Source organism: Pongo pygmaeus, chromosome 13 (assembly GCF_028885625.2).
Source record: "Pongo pygmaeus isolate AG05252 chromosome 13, NHGRI_mPonPyg2-v2.0_pri, whole genome shotgun sequence".
Lineage (NCBI taxonomy): Eukaryota > Metazoa > Chordata > Mammalia > Primates > Hominidae > Pongo > Pongo pygmaeus.
The window spans coordinates 98267170-98282865 of record NC_072386.2 but is presented as its reverse complement, the minus strand read 5'-3'; the positions used below and the strand labels follow the sequence as shown (position 1 = coordinate 98282865).

Below are 15696 nucleotides of genomic sequence, written 5' to 3'. Positions count from 1 at the left end.
TCTTTTGTGTGTGTGTGTGTGTGTGTGTGTGTGTGTTCCATCCAACCAGCTTCATGTTCATCTTCAGCTGCTGAACCCGTCAAAGTCTAGCCAAGCTGATAAGTCAAGTCACTATTTTTATTTTTATTTTTTGAGATGGAGTCTCGCCCTGTTACCCAGGCTGGAGTGCAATGGTGCGATCTCAGCTCACTGCAACATCCACCTCCCGGGTTCAAGCAATTCTCCTGCCTCAGTCTCCCGAGTAGCTGGGACTACAGGCGTACACCATCACGCCCGGCTAATTTTTTGTATCTTTAGTAGAGACAGGGTTTCACCATGTTGTCCAGGCTGGTCTCGAACTCCTGACCTCATGACCCGGCCACCTCAGCCTCCCAAAATGCTGGGATTACAGGCGTGAGCCACTGCACCTGGCCAGTGTCTCAGCTCTTTTAAAGTCTACATATCTTCTTCAGAAGCCCTTATTATAAGGGGATAAGACTCCCCAATTACCCACCTTTCAATCTTTCAAAAGTTGTCTTATCCATGAAGCCTCTTCCCAAGTGGACCTGATCTCTCTTCCTTGAAGCTCACATAGTGCTTGACATGCATCTTTCTCTCTTTCTGCTTTTATAACGATGACCTCTATGGACAGTAACCTTCACTGTTGCATTCCTAGTGCTTGGCATAGTTACAGGAACATTCTTCGGCAGATGTAGGAATTTGTCCACTATATCCTCAGTTCCTATCACAGTGCTGAGTAACTAGCAGGCTCTTAACAGCAAACAAATACATGAACATAAACTCTTCTTTTCCCACACAATCAACAGGTAGGAAGGATTAGATGAGTCATTACTCTATGGCTCTCCTTATTTCTCTGGACCCTTGCACTCAGCTTAGTTTACTATTTTGCACATGGTTAGTATTGGGTATACATTCCAAAAATCATTTTGGTGAGGAATTATCAGTTTCTTTGCAACTTTTACATAAATCTAAAACTATCCCAAAATACAAATTGAATAAGACAATTAATTTGATCTTCCTTGGGAGTTGATCTTCTACCAGTGAACCAATGGAACTCTTGGCAAGTTCTTTTTTATAGCTCTTTCCATTGAGAACTCTACCTTTAACAATTAAATAATTTTATTTGAAAAACATTTGTATAGCACTTACTATGTACCAAGGACCATTCTATGTCTTTTCTAAATATCTTTCATTGACTCCTAATAATAATCCTATGGCAGTAGCAACCCCTTTCTACAAATGAAGAAAATGAGGCATAGAGAAGTTAGGCATCAGGAGACATAAAACAGCACAAAGTCTGTTCATCACAGGTTGTAATTCCTTTTCTGGGACTTCTTTTTTCCATAAGCTGAGGAATGGCTTCATTTCCATTTGGTCTGAACAAGACAGTGTATGGGATTCTGTCACTGGAGAAACCTTGAGCAAGGGCAACGTTGTATATAGCTCAGAGAGAGAGGCCACCAGATTTGCTTTCCCTGGACATGTCAAGGAAAGAATGATCTTTCTTTCCATTCTTCTGTATCTGAAACCAGCTTCATGTTCATCTTCAGTGGCTGAACCCAAGTCAACGTCTAGCCAAGGTGGCAGGTCAAGTCACCACTTTATTCTTTTTTTTTTTCTTTTTTTTTTTTTTTTTTTTTGAGACGGAGTCTGGCTCTGCTGCCCAGGCTGGAGTGCTGTGGCACAATCTCGGCTCACTGCAACTTCCACCTCCCGGGTTCAAGCAATTCTCCTGCCTCAGCTTCCCTAGCAGCTGGGATTACAGGCACCTGCCACCATGCCAGACTAATTTTTGTATTTTTAGTAGAGACGGGGTTTCACCATATTGTCCAGCTGGTCTCGAACTCCTGACCTCAGGTGATCCGCCTGCCTTGGCCTCCCAAAGTGTTGGTGAGCCTCCATCCCCAGCCGTCACTACTTTATTCTTGCTGGTAAGATTGAGAGATGATTCATTTTTATGCCACATATACTACATGTTTTTCTAATTTTCTGGGTTAGCTTGTCCATTCCCAGATGTTTTCACTACCTCCACTATGCTGGCCACTCTCCCCAAACTCTAGTCTCCAGGCTTCTCTTCTGAGATCCAGGCCTGCATATCCCTCTGCCTTGTACAGTGAGGGACCACCATCTCCTGACCACTTAACCCATCCCTGTGGCTACCCACGCGCCTCTGTAGCCTTATCCCTTGCTCCTTCACAGACTCTCTTTCCTGTCACATCAACTCATCTGCAAGGTTCAGATGCCTCTCTTTCCAACCTGTAGCCTATGATCTCCCTTCTCTTCTTCCTGAAGTAAATTCTACACCTTGGTCCATCTGGTGGGTTTCTACTGTTTTATAGCTCATTCCAAATATCTTCTCCTCTTGGAAACCTAGGTTGCAGATAAGTTGCTTTGCTGTTGCCTGACATTGACTGTCAAGTTCACCAATTTCCAATGCCACAAGTGTACTTACAGGTCTGGCCTAAAATGAATCTGTTAGCCAAACATGATGGTGTGTGCCCATAGTCCCAAATACTCAGGAAGCTGAGATGGGAGGATCACTTGAGCCCAGGAGGTCCAGGCTGCAGTGAGCCAAAATTGTGCCCCTGCACTCACTCCTGGGCAACAAAGCAAGATCCTGTCCCTAAAAATAAAAATTAGGCCAGGCGCTCTGGCTCACACCTGTAATCCCAGCACTCTGGGAGGCTGAGGCGGGTGAATCACCTGAGGTCAGGCATTTGAGACCAGCCTAGCCAACATGATGAAGCCCCATCTCTACTAAAAACACAAAAAATTAGCTGGGTATGGTGGCGGGCACCTGTAATCCCAGCTACTTTGGAGGCTGGGGCAGGAGAATCACTTGAACCTGGGAGGCAGAGGTTGCAGTCGCCCAAGATCACGCCACTGTACTCCAGCCTGGGCAACAGAGAGAGACTCCGTCTCAAAATAATTAATTAATTAATTAAAATTATATTAAATTAAAAAATAAATCTTAACTTTTCTCAAGAGCTATTTTAATGGACAACTAAACTGCACAGTCTTAAATATATAATTAGATGAGTTTTGACACTCATGAAGTAAATATCCCAATCAAGAATTAGAGTATTATCATCAGCCCAGAACATTCTCTCATGCCTCTTCCAGTCAATCCCCACCCCACCCCATAAGTAACTATTGTTCCAGTACCTCTCACCAAAGCCTCAACTTGTTTGACCTCAATTTTATATAAATGGAATGATGCAATATTCTTTTCTTCGTTTTGGTCTGGCTTCTTTCACTCAACATGTTTTTTGAGTTTGATCCACGTTGTTTTCTATCTCAGTAGTTTCTTCTTTTTCACTGCTGAGTAGTATTCCATGGTATGAAGATACTGTATCCTGAGTTGGTTTGTCCATGCTCCTGCTGATAGACATTTGGGTTGTTTCCAGTTTCATGCTACTGTGAATAAAGCTGCTGAAAATGCTCTTTTACACATCTTTTGTGAGCATGTTTTTACTATTCTTAGGTAAATATCCCCTGAAATTGTCTGACCCTCCTACTACCAACTTATCAAACTCATTTTCTATCTCAAATGTTTTCATTGTTTCTCCATGGCTTAAAGTTGCGGTCCAAGTTTTCCTTTTTTTTTTTTTTTTTTTTTTTTTTTTGAGATGGAGTTTCACTCTTTTTGCCCAAGCTGAAGTACAATGGCACAATCTTGGCTCACTGCAACCTCCGCCTCCTGGGTACAAGCGATTCTCCCACCTCAGCCTCCCGAGTAGCTGGGATTACAGGTGCGCATCACAATGCCCAGCTAATTTTTTATATTTTTAGTAGAAACAGGGTTTCACCATGTTGGCCAGGCTGGTCTCGAACTCCTGACTTCAGGCGATCCACCTGCCTTGATCTCCCAAAGTGCTGGGATTACAGGCATGAGCCACCGCACCTGACCCAGTCCAAGTTTTTAAGGACCACCCTTTCAATAAAACCATGAGGGAACCCTAATGAACCCCAACACTCAGAGGAGCCAAGAGATTTGCCCAAGGGTATTGCTCAAGGGACAAAAAAAGACTGGAAGATAGAGTTTCTGAGCCCAAGCCTACCTCTTTCCCTTCTGGGAAGAATGCTGCTGCCAAAAGGTGGGTGTTTTGTGAGCAGCGTCAGCTCACTTCCACCTTTGGCAGCTCCTTCAGATTTGCCCACTTTTTTGCTTTTCCTCCCACCAGCGTTTCAGAGCCCTCAGGCCATCCTAACAGTCCAGGTTCCACAAAGGGCAAGAACTCCAAGCCCAACATCCATTTATCTGCTTTGTCTTCTTCTTGCTACCCCTGCAAGTAGATACTGACTGGTTTGCTACAGATATTCCGGCATTCTTTGATAATCCTGCCCTGGAGGGGAGGGGCTAATATTTGAGCCATTCAACTATAATTCACATGGTGCCAGAATCAATCCAAAGGAAACCTTTGAGTATCTATTTTATACCAGATACAGGGACACAAAGATGGCCAAGGTCTAGTCATGAGCTTCAGGGCACTCATGGCCCAGTGAAGGCAGATAGATAAGGAAATATTGCAAACAAGACAGGTCTTGGCACTAGCTGTTAATGGTGAAGGGAGACTCCTTTCCCGGAGGAGTTAAGACTGGAAGTTTTCTTGGAGATGACAGCATTTGCGGTAATCCTTGAAAGTTGATTTATTAAATTTCTACATTTGGAGATAGAATAGTGTGAGCAAAATCCTAGAGGTGGAAGAGTTCAAAAAAGATAATGAATGCAGTGCCAGGAGAGTGTGGCTAGAGTTGATCATTCAAGTCAATAGTGGCAGGCGGAGGGGTGAGGTTGGCAACTGATTCAGACCAGGCCACTGAGAGTCCCAAATGCTGCCTCCATACAGCTTGACTTTTCCTGATGGGGATCATTAGGCAGATCCATGCTTTAGAAAGATGCTGTAGAGTTGAGAAGATGGGGTTTAGAGGAGAAAAAAGGAGTGAAGTGTCCCCAAAAGAAAGGTTCAGGTGAGAGATGACATAGCCTTAGATGGCAGAGACCATGGTGAAAAAGGCACAAAAGCACTTTTCCCAGCAGAGAAAAAGTGACGTTTTAAAGGACAGGTGTTAGCAAAGCAGGAAAGAAAATGACTCTAAGGCTGGGCACTATAGGTGGCAGCCTCAAGGACAGAAGTCCTCACCATAGAAAGTGGTAGCATGGGACAAGCTTGAGATAAGCGGTGATGGAGATGTGGTCAGGGCCTGCTCTGGGGAAACTTGTACAAGCATGGGAGGTGAGCACACTTCTTCACTGGCCCCAAAGCAGCAGGCCTGACAAAGCCAGCTAGAATGTTTTGTTTTTATTTATTGGTTGGTTGGTTGGTTTTTGAGAAAGAGTCCCACTTTGTCACCCAGGCTGGAGTGTAGTGGCATGACCTTGACTCACTACAGCCTCCGCCTCCTGGGTTCAAGCGATTCTCCTGCCTCAGCCTCCCAAGTAGCTGGGATTACAGGCACGGGCCACTACGCCCGACTAATTTTTGTATTTTTAGTAGAGATGAGGTTTCGCCATGATGGCCAGGCTGGTCTCAAACTCCTGTCCTCAAGTGATCTGCCTGCCTCAGACTCCCAAAGCACTGGGATTACAGGCATGAGCCACCGTGCCCAGCCTCTGTTTTTATATTTGTTTGGTTTTTAAGCCTGTTTTGGGCAAACAGTACCACAGATTCCTGAGAGCCGAAATAAAGGGAGTCTCTCTTGAGGGTCTATCAACCACTGAAACAAACAAATTGGAAGGAAATACTTTTCCCCTCCTCACAACCCCTCTTCTAGCAGAGAGGGTGACAGCTGGAGAACAGGGAAACCCAAGTTTCAAGGTCACCATTTAACTATGAGATCTTGAAAAAGTCGCTTTCCACTTTCTCTATGATCCTCGGTTTCCTTATCTGTGTAATGCCTGCCTAAGTGTCCTCACAGGCTTATCAGGAGGATCGAGTGAAAATGCAGGTGAATGCAGTTTCAGAGTATAGAGTGCTACTCAAATATAACACACTTTCTTTCTCATTATTATACTGCTATTATTATATGCTGCCTGCCAGGAGGGGAGAGTTAATTACCTGACCATCTCTTTAACTACGCCAGAACTCAGAAAATGTAAAACTACGTTTTCTTGATCCTGTTTTGCCCAAGAAAATTTAAATGCACTTCTGTGCCCACAGCACTCCTGCAAATATGGTGAATGTTCCTAAAACCCACCGGACTTTCTGTAACAAGTGTGGCAAGCACCAGTCCCACAAAGTGACAGAGAATGAGATGGGCAAAGATTCTCTGTATGCCCAGGGAAAGAAGTGCTATAATAGGAAGCCAAGTGGCTATTGTGGGCAGACTGAGCCCATTTTCAGGAAAAAGGCTAAAACTACAAAGAAGATTGTGCTGAGGCTTGAGTGCATTGAGCCCAACTGCAGATCTACAGAAGTGCTGGCTGTTAAGAGATGCAAGGATTTTGAACTGGGAGGAGGTGCAAAGACAAAGGGCCAAGCGATCCAGTTCTAAGTGTCATCTTTTGTTTTATGATGAAGACAATAAAACTTTGAGTGCATGTTCGCTTCAAAAAAACAAAAACAGAAAATTTAAATGTCTAGTGTCTACTGACCGGAAAGAATGACATGTTTTATTGCATTTTTCTCAGTAGCAATTGTCCATGAAAAAGAACCACGTCCCTTGGCTTGAGGGTTTTAAGCAAGACTTACTTTTTTTTTCCTCTTAAAGAACTTCTAAGGATTTCTGCAAACACCAAATCACCCTTGAATTCTTTTATTTCCTATTAATTATCCACACAAAAAAAATAATTCTGACTAGTATAATAATAGGCTATACCATTCTGGAGAACATGGAGCATTCATTCAGACAAACATTACTAGAGGATCCAGATACAGCATGGAACATGAAGTCAAAGGAACCTCATAGGCTCCCCATCTCATCCTTTGATAGGGGCTCATGCCTCAAGGGGCATTCTGATGGAAGGGGGCTTTTCGTATCAAGGGAACACACTTCTCATGGAGAAAGAAAACCAGACTATCTGCTGGGGGTGGAAAGTTGTCAGCCGTGTCTGTAACATGGATCTGCGGAACACATACACCCTCCACCATTACCACTGCTAAAGAGACCCTATGGCCCATTCTTAGGGGAACTAAACAAGGTTCTGACATTCCATGAGTTTGTAGAGTCCCTCGGAGTTATTGCAAAGCAAGCTGTTGACCATACAGCGCTGCTCAGAAGAGCCTTATTTGTGGGAATTTTCTGTTTAATTGTATTTTCAATCAACAAGAATGTGACTTCATTACTTCAGCATCAACTCAATAAGATTATTCTGCCTCATCGTGTCAGATACACTGCCATTAGCCCTGCCCTATACAGCCCTGCCTGCTGCACAGTGCTTACGGCCCAGTGTCTTAGAATGACTGAGTTGAAGAGCAAGATGTGACTATTGAGAGATTTCACACTTTGGAATGCTGCACCTCTAACATGTTTTTTTTTTTTTTCCACTTGTTTGTTTTTGTAACTCATGGTTACTCTTTTTCCAATCCGGAATGAAATAGAAATTGAGAAATAACCAGGTTAACTCAACCCATGCAGACAGAGAAGCTGGTCAATGAGAACTCCCAACTGCACATGGAGCTGAGACGTTCTGTCCTGCTGCCCACGGTGGTCAGATTAACCTAAAGCCACCAGAAAACTAACCATCTTTAGCCAGCTCAACAAAGACTTCAGCTTGTAACATAGGAAAATGCAGAGCAAAAAATGCTATGATAAAAAGAGTTTGGGAGAGATTCAAGGAAAAAAATGTAAAGAGAGCATTGAGGAAACAGGCTGGCAAATCCACATGAAGGACACACAAGGGAATCCTTTTCAAGGTTGAATTGGCGACTAGACCAATTTTACCCTCCCTTAGAAAAACTGGCATTGATTAGTGAGTGTGACTGTATGGGCTATTTGGAGCTTTAGTTTTCATTCCAAGAAACTGGCAGCGTCTCTCACCATGGATCTCCCCAAATTGATGGATGGTAGCAATTATGTAGAGCTATTTATGTAATGCGTTGTAATAGCAGCACACGTTGGCTGTCACTTTGACCCAGACAGCCCCTTGCCCAACTATAAAGAAACCCCATCACAGAGCCGCCTTCAACAAGGGGCCAAGAAAAAAAGAAAAAAATCTTCATCCCACCCCGCCTCTCAAGGAAATAGAAATTTTTAAAGCCTTTGAGAAAATAATGCCCCGTTGGTAGAGAGTTAAAATTGGACTTTGTGGTTTATCAGTCCATCTGAGCATGTATATTTCTGCTCATTCCTAGAGCAAACAAAGGTTATTAAAGACTAAAGAACCTTCTTTCACTCAATGGATGTTTAATGACTTTTCACATTAAGGCCACATCATTGGTCTTGTCTGCAGGGGCATGCAAAGGTGAAATAGAGCCTTGGTGCTCAGGAAGCAAAGTACCTGGTGTCCTTAAGATGAGAACAGCAATAATAATCACACCTTTCATGTACTGTGTACCGGGCATTGTACCAAGTGCTTCAACACATGATCCCTTATAACACTCGGATAGGACCATCTCCCTTCCTGGGCCCTTGACTCTTCTCACTCATCTCTGTTTGTTTTTATTTTTGAGAGAGGGCCTCACTCAGTCTTCCAGGCTGGAGTGCAGTGGCACCATCTCTGCTTACTGCAAACTCACAGCCTCCTGGGCTCAGGTGATTCTTCTACTTCAGCCTCTTGAGTAGCTGGGACCACAGGCAGGCATCATCATATGCCTAGATAACTTTTCATGTTTTTGGTAGAGACAGGGTTTTGCCATGTTGCCCAGGCTGGTCTCGAACTCCTGGACTCAAGAGATCCACCCACCTCAACCTCCAAAAGTGCTGGAATTACAGGCGTGAACCACACACCCAGCCTCTCACTGATCTCTTTACTCTTCCCTGAACACTGGATGTGCTCCTGCCTCGGGATCTGGCACTGTTTTCTCCAAGGACCATTCTTTCCCCAGATATCCAGGTCTCACTCCCTCACTGCATGCAGGTTTCTGCTCCAGTATCACCGTATCTGGCAAGCCTTCTCTTGATCACTGCAGGTAAACTAGCAATGTTGTCACCTCACCCCACTTATTTGTCTTCAGTGACCTTGTCACTCCTAACAAATTAGATAGCCATTTGAAATTGATCTGGAATCAGGTATTGGTAATGGTTGCACAACTTTGTGATATACTAAAAACCCCTGAATTATACACTTTCAAACGGTAGAATTTATAGTATGTGAAGTCTATCTCAACATAGCTGTTTAATAAAATAGAATAAAAGTTGCTGCCATCTTTCTCCCCTGCCAGAAGACAAATAAGAGTTGTTTTTGTTATGTTTTATTTATTTTTTTAAACAAGCTCTCACTCTGTCATCCAGGCTAGAGTACAGTAGTGCTATCTTAGCTCATTGCAACCTCCACCTCCCAGGCTCAAGCAATCCTTCCACTTCAGCCTCCCAAGTAACTGAAACTACAGGTGCATACTACCACTTCCAGCAATTTTTTGTAGAAATGGGTTTTGCCATGTTGTCCAGGCTGGTCTCAAATTCCTGGACTCAAGTGATCTGCTCACCTTGGCCTCCAAATGTGCTGGAATTACAGGCATGAGCCACCATGCCCAGCCTGTCCTATAGCTATTTTCCTGAGGTCTAGAGAATTATGAGCACAAAGCAGGCACTCAATAAACATTTGCTGAATTAATGAACATGTGAGAAGAAACCTTGAAAACTAAAACAACATTAATTAGCCGCAAGGATGTTAGTGTTTTTATTCCACAGATAATGATAGGTTTCTTCTAGAAGACAGAGCAAGATAACTTCTGGCACAGTTTGTCTGCTTCTCAAATAATTAGTTGGGCTTCTAGACTTTCTTCTTTTTTTCTCTCTATTTTTTTTTAGTCAACTGCAATGTCATCAAGCTGAAAACTAAAAAGAACACTTCATCACATAAATAGAATCAGGGATAAAAGAACCTTATGATCATTTCATTAGATGCTAAAAACTTAAATAAAATGCAACATTGCTTTATGATAAAAGCTCTCAACAAACAGCGTATAGAAGGAACATCTCAACACAATAAAGACCATATAGGACAAGCCTACAGCTAATATCATACTGAATGGGAAAAAACTGAAAGCATTTCCACTAAGATCTGGACCAAGACAAGGATTCCCACTTCACTACTTTTATTTAACATAGTACTAGAAGTCCTAGCCAGAGTAATTTGGCAAGAGAAATAAATAAAGGGCATCCAAATTGGAAAGGAGAAAGTTGGATTATCATTGTTTGCAGATGACACAATCTTATATTTACAAAAACCTTTAGGCTCCACCAAAAACCCTTAGAACTGATAAATGAATTTAGTGAAGTTACAGGACACAAAATCAACATACAAAAATCGATAGTGTTGCCATACACTAACAGCAATCAATCTGAAAAAGAAATCAGGAAAGCAATACCATTTGCAATAAACACACACACAACCTAGGAATAAATTTAAGCAAAAAAGTAAAAGATCTCTCACTGATGAGAGAAATTGAAGAGGACAGAAAAAAATGGAAAGATATCCTACATTCATGAATTGAAAGAATTAATATTGATAAAATGTCTGTACTACCCAAAACAATCTACAGATTTAATGTAATCTCTATTAAAATACCAGTGACATTTTTTACAGAAATAAAACAAATAATCCTAAAATTTATGTTGAACTAGGAAAGACCTCAAATAGCTAAACCAATCCTCAGCAAAGAGAACAAACCTGGAGGCATCATACTATCTGATTTCAAGTTATACTACAAAGCTATAATAACCAAAACAGCATGGTACTGGCATAAAAACAGACACATAGATCAATGAAACAGGGTAGAGAAACAATAAACAAATCCACACACAGTCAACTAATTTTTGACAAAGGCACCAAGAACATACACTGGGGAAATGACAGTGTCCTTAATAAATAGCTCTGGAAAAACTGGATACTCATATGCAGAAGAATGAAACTAGATTTCTATCTTCCACCATATACAAAAATCAACTCAAAATTGATTAGACTTAAATGTAAGACCCGAAAGTATGAAACTATTAGAAGAAAACATTGGAGAAATGCTATAGGACCTCTGTCTGGGCAAAGATATTTTTGGTGTAAGGCCTCAAAAGCACAGACAACAAAAACAAAAACAGACAAATGGAACTAAATCAGCTAAAAAGTTTCTGCATAGCAAAGAAAACACTTAAAGTAAAGAGACAACCTACAGAATGGTAGAAAATATTTACAAACTATCCATCTGACAAGCGATTAATAACCAGAATATATAAGAAACTAAAACACCTCAATAGCAGAAAAACAAATAATCTTCCTTAAACATGGGCAAAAGACCTGAATAGACATTTCTCAAAAGAAGAAATATAAATAGAAGCTGGAAGTGGTGGTGTGTGCCTGTAGTCCCAGCTACTTGGGAAGCTGAGGTGGATCACTTGAGCCCAAGAGTTTGAGGCTAGCCTGGGAAACATAGCAAGACCCCATCAAGAAGGAAAAGGAGAAAGGGTAGGGTAGGGGGAAGGGGAGAAGAAGAAAAAGGAGGAGGAGGAGGAGAAATATAAATGGCTTACAGGTATATTTTAAAATGCTCAACATCACTAATCATCAGGGAAATGCAAATCAAAACCACAGTGTGATACCATCTCACCCAGTTAGAATGGCTATTATCAAAAAGACAAATAATAACAAGTGCTGGTGAGGATGCAGAAAAGGGGAATGCTAGGACACTATTGATGGCAAAGTAGAACAGCCATTATGGAAAACAGTATGGGGGTTCCTCAAAAAAACTAAAAATAGAACTACCATATGATTCAGCAATGCCACTGCTGGATATATCTCCAAAAGAAAGAGAATCAGTATATCAAAGAGATATCTGCACCCCCCTATGTTTACTGCAGCATTATTCATAATAAGCAAGATATGAGATCAACCCAAGCATCCATCAACAGATGAATGAAGAAAATATGGTACATATACACAATGGTGTATTATTCAGCCTTAAAAAAAAAAAAAGTCTGTCATTTACAGCAACATGGATAGAACTAGAGGTGATTATGTTAAGTGAAATAAGGCAGGCACAGAAAAACAAATATTGTGTGTTCTCACTCATATGTATGAGCTAAAAACAAAAAATGGATCTAATGGAGGTAGAGAGTAGAACAGTAATTACCAGAGACTGGAAAGGGAAGCTGGGATGGGGAGGAGGAAGAGAAGTTGGTTAATGGGTACAGATATACAGTCAGATTGAAAGAATAAGTTCTAGCATTTGATAGTACAGTAAGGAAATTATAGTCAGCAGTTATTTATTATATATTTCAGAATAGCTAGAAGAGAATAATTATAATGTTCTCAATACAAAGAAAAGATAAATGTTGACTAGGTGCTGTGGCTCACACCTATAATCCCAGCACTTTGGGATGCTGAAGCAGGAGGATCACTTGAGCCCAGCAGTTCAAGATCAGCCTGGGCAAAATAAGGAAACCCTGTCTCTACAAATAGTTTTAAAAACTTTGCCAGATGTGGTAGCATACGCCTGTGGTCCCAGCTACTTAGGAGGCTGAGGTGAGAGAATTGCCTGATCCCAGGAGGTGGAGGATGCAGTGATCATGCCACTGCACTCAAGCCTGGGAGACAGAGTGAGACCTTGTCTTAAACAAAACAAAAACGAAAAGATAAATGTTTGATGTGATAGATATCCTAATTACCTTTATTTATTATACATTGTATACATGTATCCAAATATTACATGTACCCCAGAAATATGTACAATTATGATACATCAGTAAAAAATAAAAATAAACAAGGAACACGTAACTGACAGACATTTCTTGATTCATACACTGGCTCTGCCAATTATAGTGTATGACCTCAAGTGAAATCACTTATTTCTTTGAAACTCAGTTCCTGGATTTATAAAATGGAGATTAAAACATCTCACTGGGTCCTTATGAGGATGGAATAACAGAATGTACATGGAATAGTCTAGCACTTCTAGATATATAACAGCCAGCCAAGAAATGTCCAGATATCTGCCAAAACATCAGTGACAGATCTTAGGTGGACTCAAACTGCAGTTTCAATAGCCTCAAAAAAAATAAAATTCAGTTCTCAAGAATTGTAAACCTGGATTTCAAAGCAATTAGAAAATGCAATGACTGCCCTTCCACAAGATGCCTGGTTACATCCCACTTCACCTCCCCATCTTCCATCTTCGTGAATGCTGATTTTTCTACTCTGACTGCTGACTTCCCCTTCCATGCCAACGTTATCACTTAGCACAACAGAGTGGGGACACAGAGTGCTGGTTTTCCAGCCAGACAGGCCTAGGTATGAGCCTGAGATCTGCCTCATTGTAACCCTGAACAAGAAGCTTAGTCACTCAATTCTCAGTTTCCTTATCTAGTCAATAAGAATCATGTATCATGTGCAATTCTCTCTCGCGCATGCTTTCCCTCTCTATCTCTGTCTCTCTCCATTTCTGTAGTTGAGCCAAAGTGAATGAAGTAACAGACATGCAAATACAATACATATTACTAATAATATAAGTACCTCTGTCCCCTACTCCACTCACTGGATGTCAGCTTTGAGAACTGTTCAGAAATGCATTATTGCATTGATTCAATCATTTAATATTTAATGAGCACCTACTCTGTGCCAGATGTCAGGGTTGTTTTTTTTTTTTTTTTTTTTTTTGAGACGGAGCCTCGCTCAGTCGCCCAGGCTGGAGTACAGTGGTGTGATCTCAGCTAACTGAGATCCGCCTCCTCCGCCGCCTCACGCCATTCTGCTGCCTCAGCCTCAGATGTCAGGCTTTGAGGAAACAGGTTTACAAGACAGATGCAATCATTTGTTCATTCCCCTATGGAGCAGAGTCTGCAGGTCCTCAGGTGAAAGAACTCTCTATACTGCCCTCACACATTTCAAGAGAAGCAGTAAGACCCAGCTCTTTAAAGAGCAAGTAGCCCACTAGTACTTCTTCTTTTCCTTCTCCATAGTCCCAGGATTCTAGGAATTTGAACTCCTGGAAAGAGAGGTCTTTTGTCTCTCTCCTTGGTCACACAAATAAACTAAGGCAAACCATCTCTCTAGCTCCTAAGAGATCAGGATTCCTTGAAAAGATGAAATCTGGGCCTGGCGCGGTGACTCATGCTTGTAATCCCAGCACTTTGGGAGGCCGAGGCAGGTGGATCACGAGGTTAGGAGATCGAGACCATCCTGGCTAACATGGTGAAACCCCATCTCTACTAAAAATACAACAAAATTAGCCTGGCGCAGTGGCGGGTGCCTGTAGTCCCAGCTACTCCGGAGGCTGAGGCAGGAGAATGGCGTGAACCCGGGAGGCGGAGCTTGCAGTGAGCCGAGATTGCGCCACTGCACTACAGCCTGGGCGACAGAGAGAGACTCCGTCTCAAAAAAAAAAAAAAGAAAAGAAAGAAAAGAGAAGATGAAATCTGATTCCCAGCCTCAAAGAAAAGAGAAGATGAAATCTGATTCCCAGCCTCAAAGGCCAATGATACAAGAAGCTGAACTACCATCAGACAGGACCCCAGTAGAGGGAGCTTCAAAGGATCACCAGATTGATCAGACTCCCTATTCACACTTGGAAACACTTCTTAGCTATTATTAGGAAGAGAAAGGACCTTCATGGATATACCATCTTCATGAACTTTCTTTGCAGCACTGAGGTTTTCTTTCCAAAAAGGAAGTCTCTCTTTCTTCCATGGACCAATAGCCTTTTTGAAAACAAAAGTATTAAACCTCATGGACAGGAAGACAATTTTAAGTATTGGAGTGCGACAGGCAGGGTTTGACTCCCTGGCTCTCCTTGAAGGGGAAAAAAAAAAAAAAAAAAAGCCTATGCAAACATCAGGGAACTTTGTTTTATTGCTTGCCTTAATTACAATTTAGTGAGAGGAACACATCCTTCTTTCCAGGAGACACTGCCTACCCAGAGCTTGGAAAAGAAACAGAGTCCCCCTCTGGCCTTTGTCATCAACTTTTTGCCTCTTCAGCGTTTTTTTTGTTTGGTTTGGTTTTTGGGGTTTTTTTCAGACGGGATCAGCTCTGTCATCCAGACTGCAGTGCAATGGCGTGATCATGGCTTACTGCAGCCTTGACCTCCCAGGCTCAGGCAATCCTTCCACCTCAGCCCCCCAAGTAGCTGGAACTACAGGCATGCGCCACCACACCTGGCTAAGTTTTTAATTTTTTGAAGAGACAGGGTCTCCCTGTGTTGCCCAGGCTGGTCTCAAATCCCTGGGCTCAAGTGATCTACCTCGGCCTCCAAAACTGCTGAAATTACAGGCATGAGCTACCATGCCTGGCCCATTTTTAGCCTTGGAAAGATGACTTTCCAGGCTGTCACAATTCCCCCTTGCTAGGTACCACTGTGTATCTATAAATTTAGATGCTTAGATCTGCTTTCACAGTTTGTGCTCACAATGTCTGGATATAACATTTGCTACATAGATAAATTTCTCTCTTAAAAACATTGGATGCTTTCATATCTAATAAATTATTTTACAATGCATCACCAATTGCATTATCTCATTTAATTCTTGTAGCAATTTTGTGAGGTAGGTATAATCCTTATTACAGAGGAAGAAACCAAAACTAAGCCATTTTATAGGGAATTAGATGAA

The 15696-nt window shown here is 41.9% G+C and overlaps 1 protein-coding gene across 1 annotated transcript; it reads left to right on the top strand.

Annotated features, from left to right (window-relative positions):
* Positions 1-6174: 6174 nt before the first annotated feature.
* LOC129044370 (large ribosomal subunit protein eL42-like) lies at positions 6175-6495 on the top strand. The gene has a single exon (XM_054502273.1). It carries the CDS (start codon positions 6175-6177, stop codon positions 6493-6495), a length of 321 nt encoding a protein of 106 aa, XP_054358248.1.
* Positions 6496-15696: the final 9201 nt, after the last annotated feature.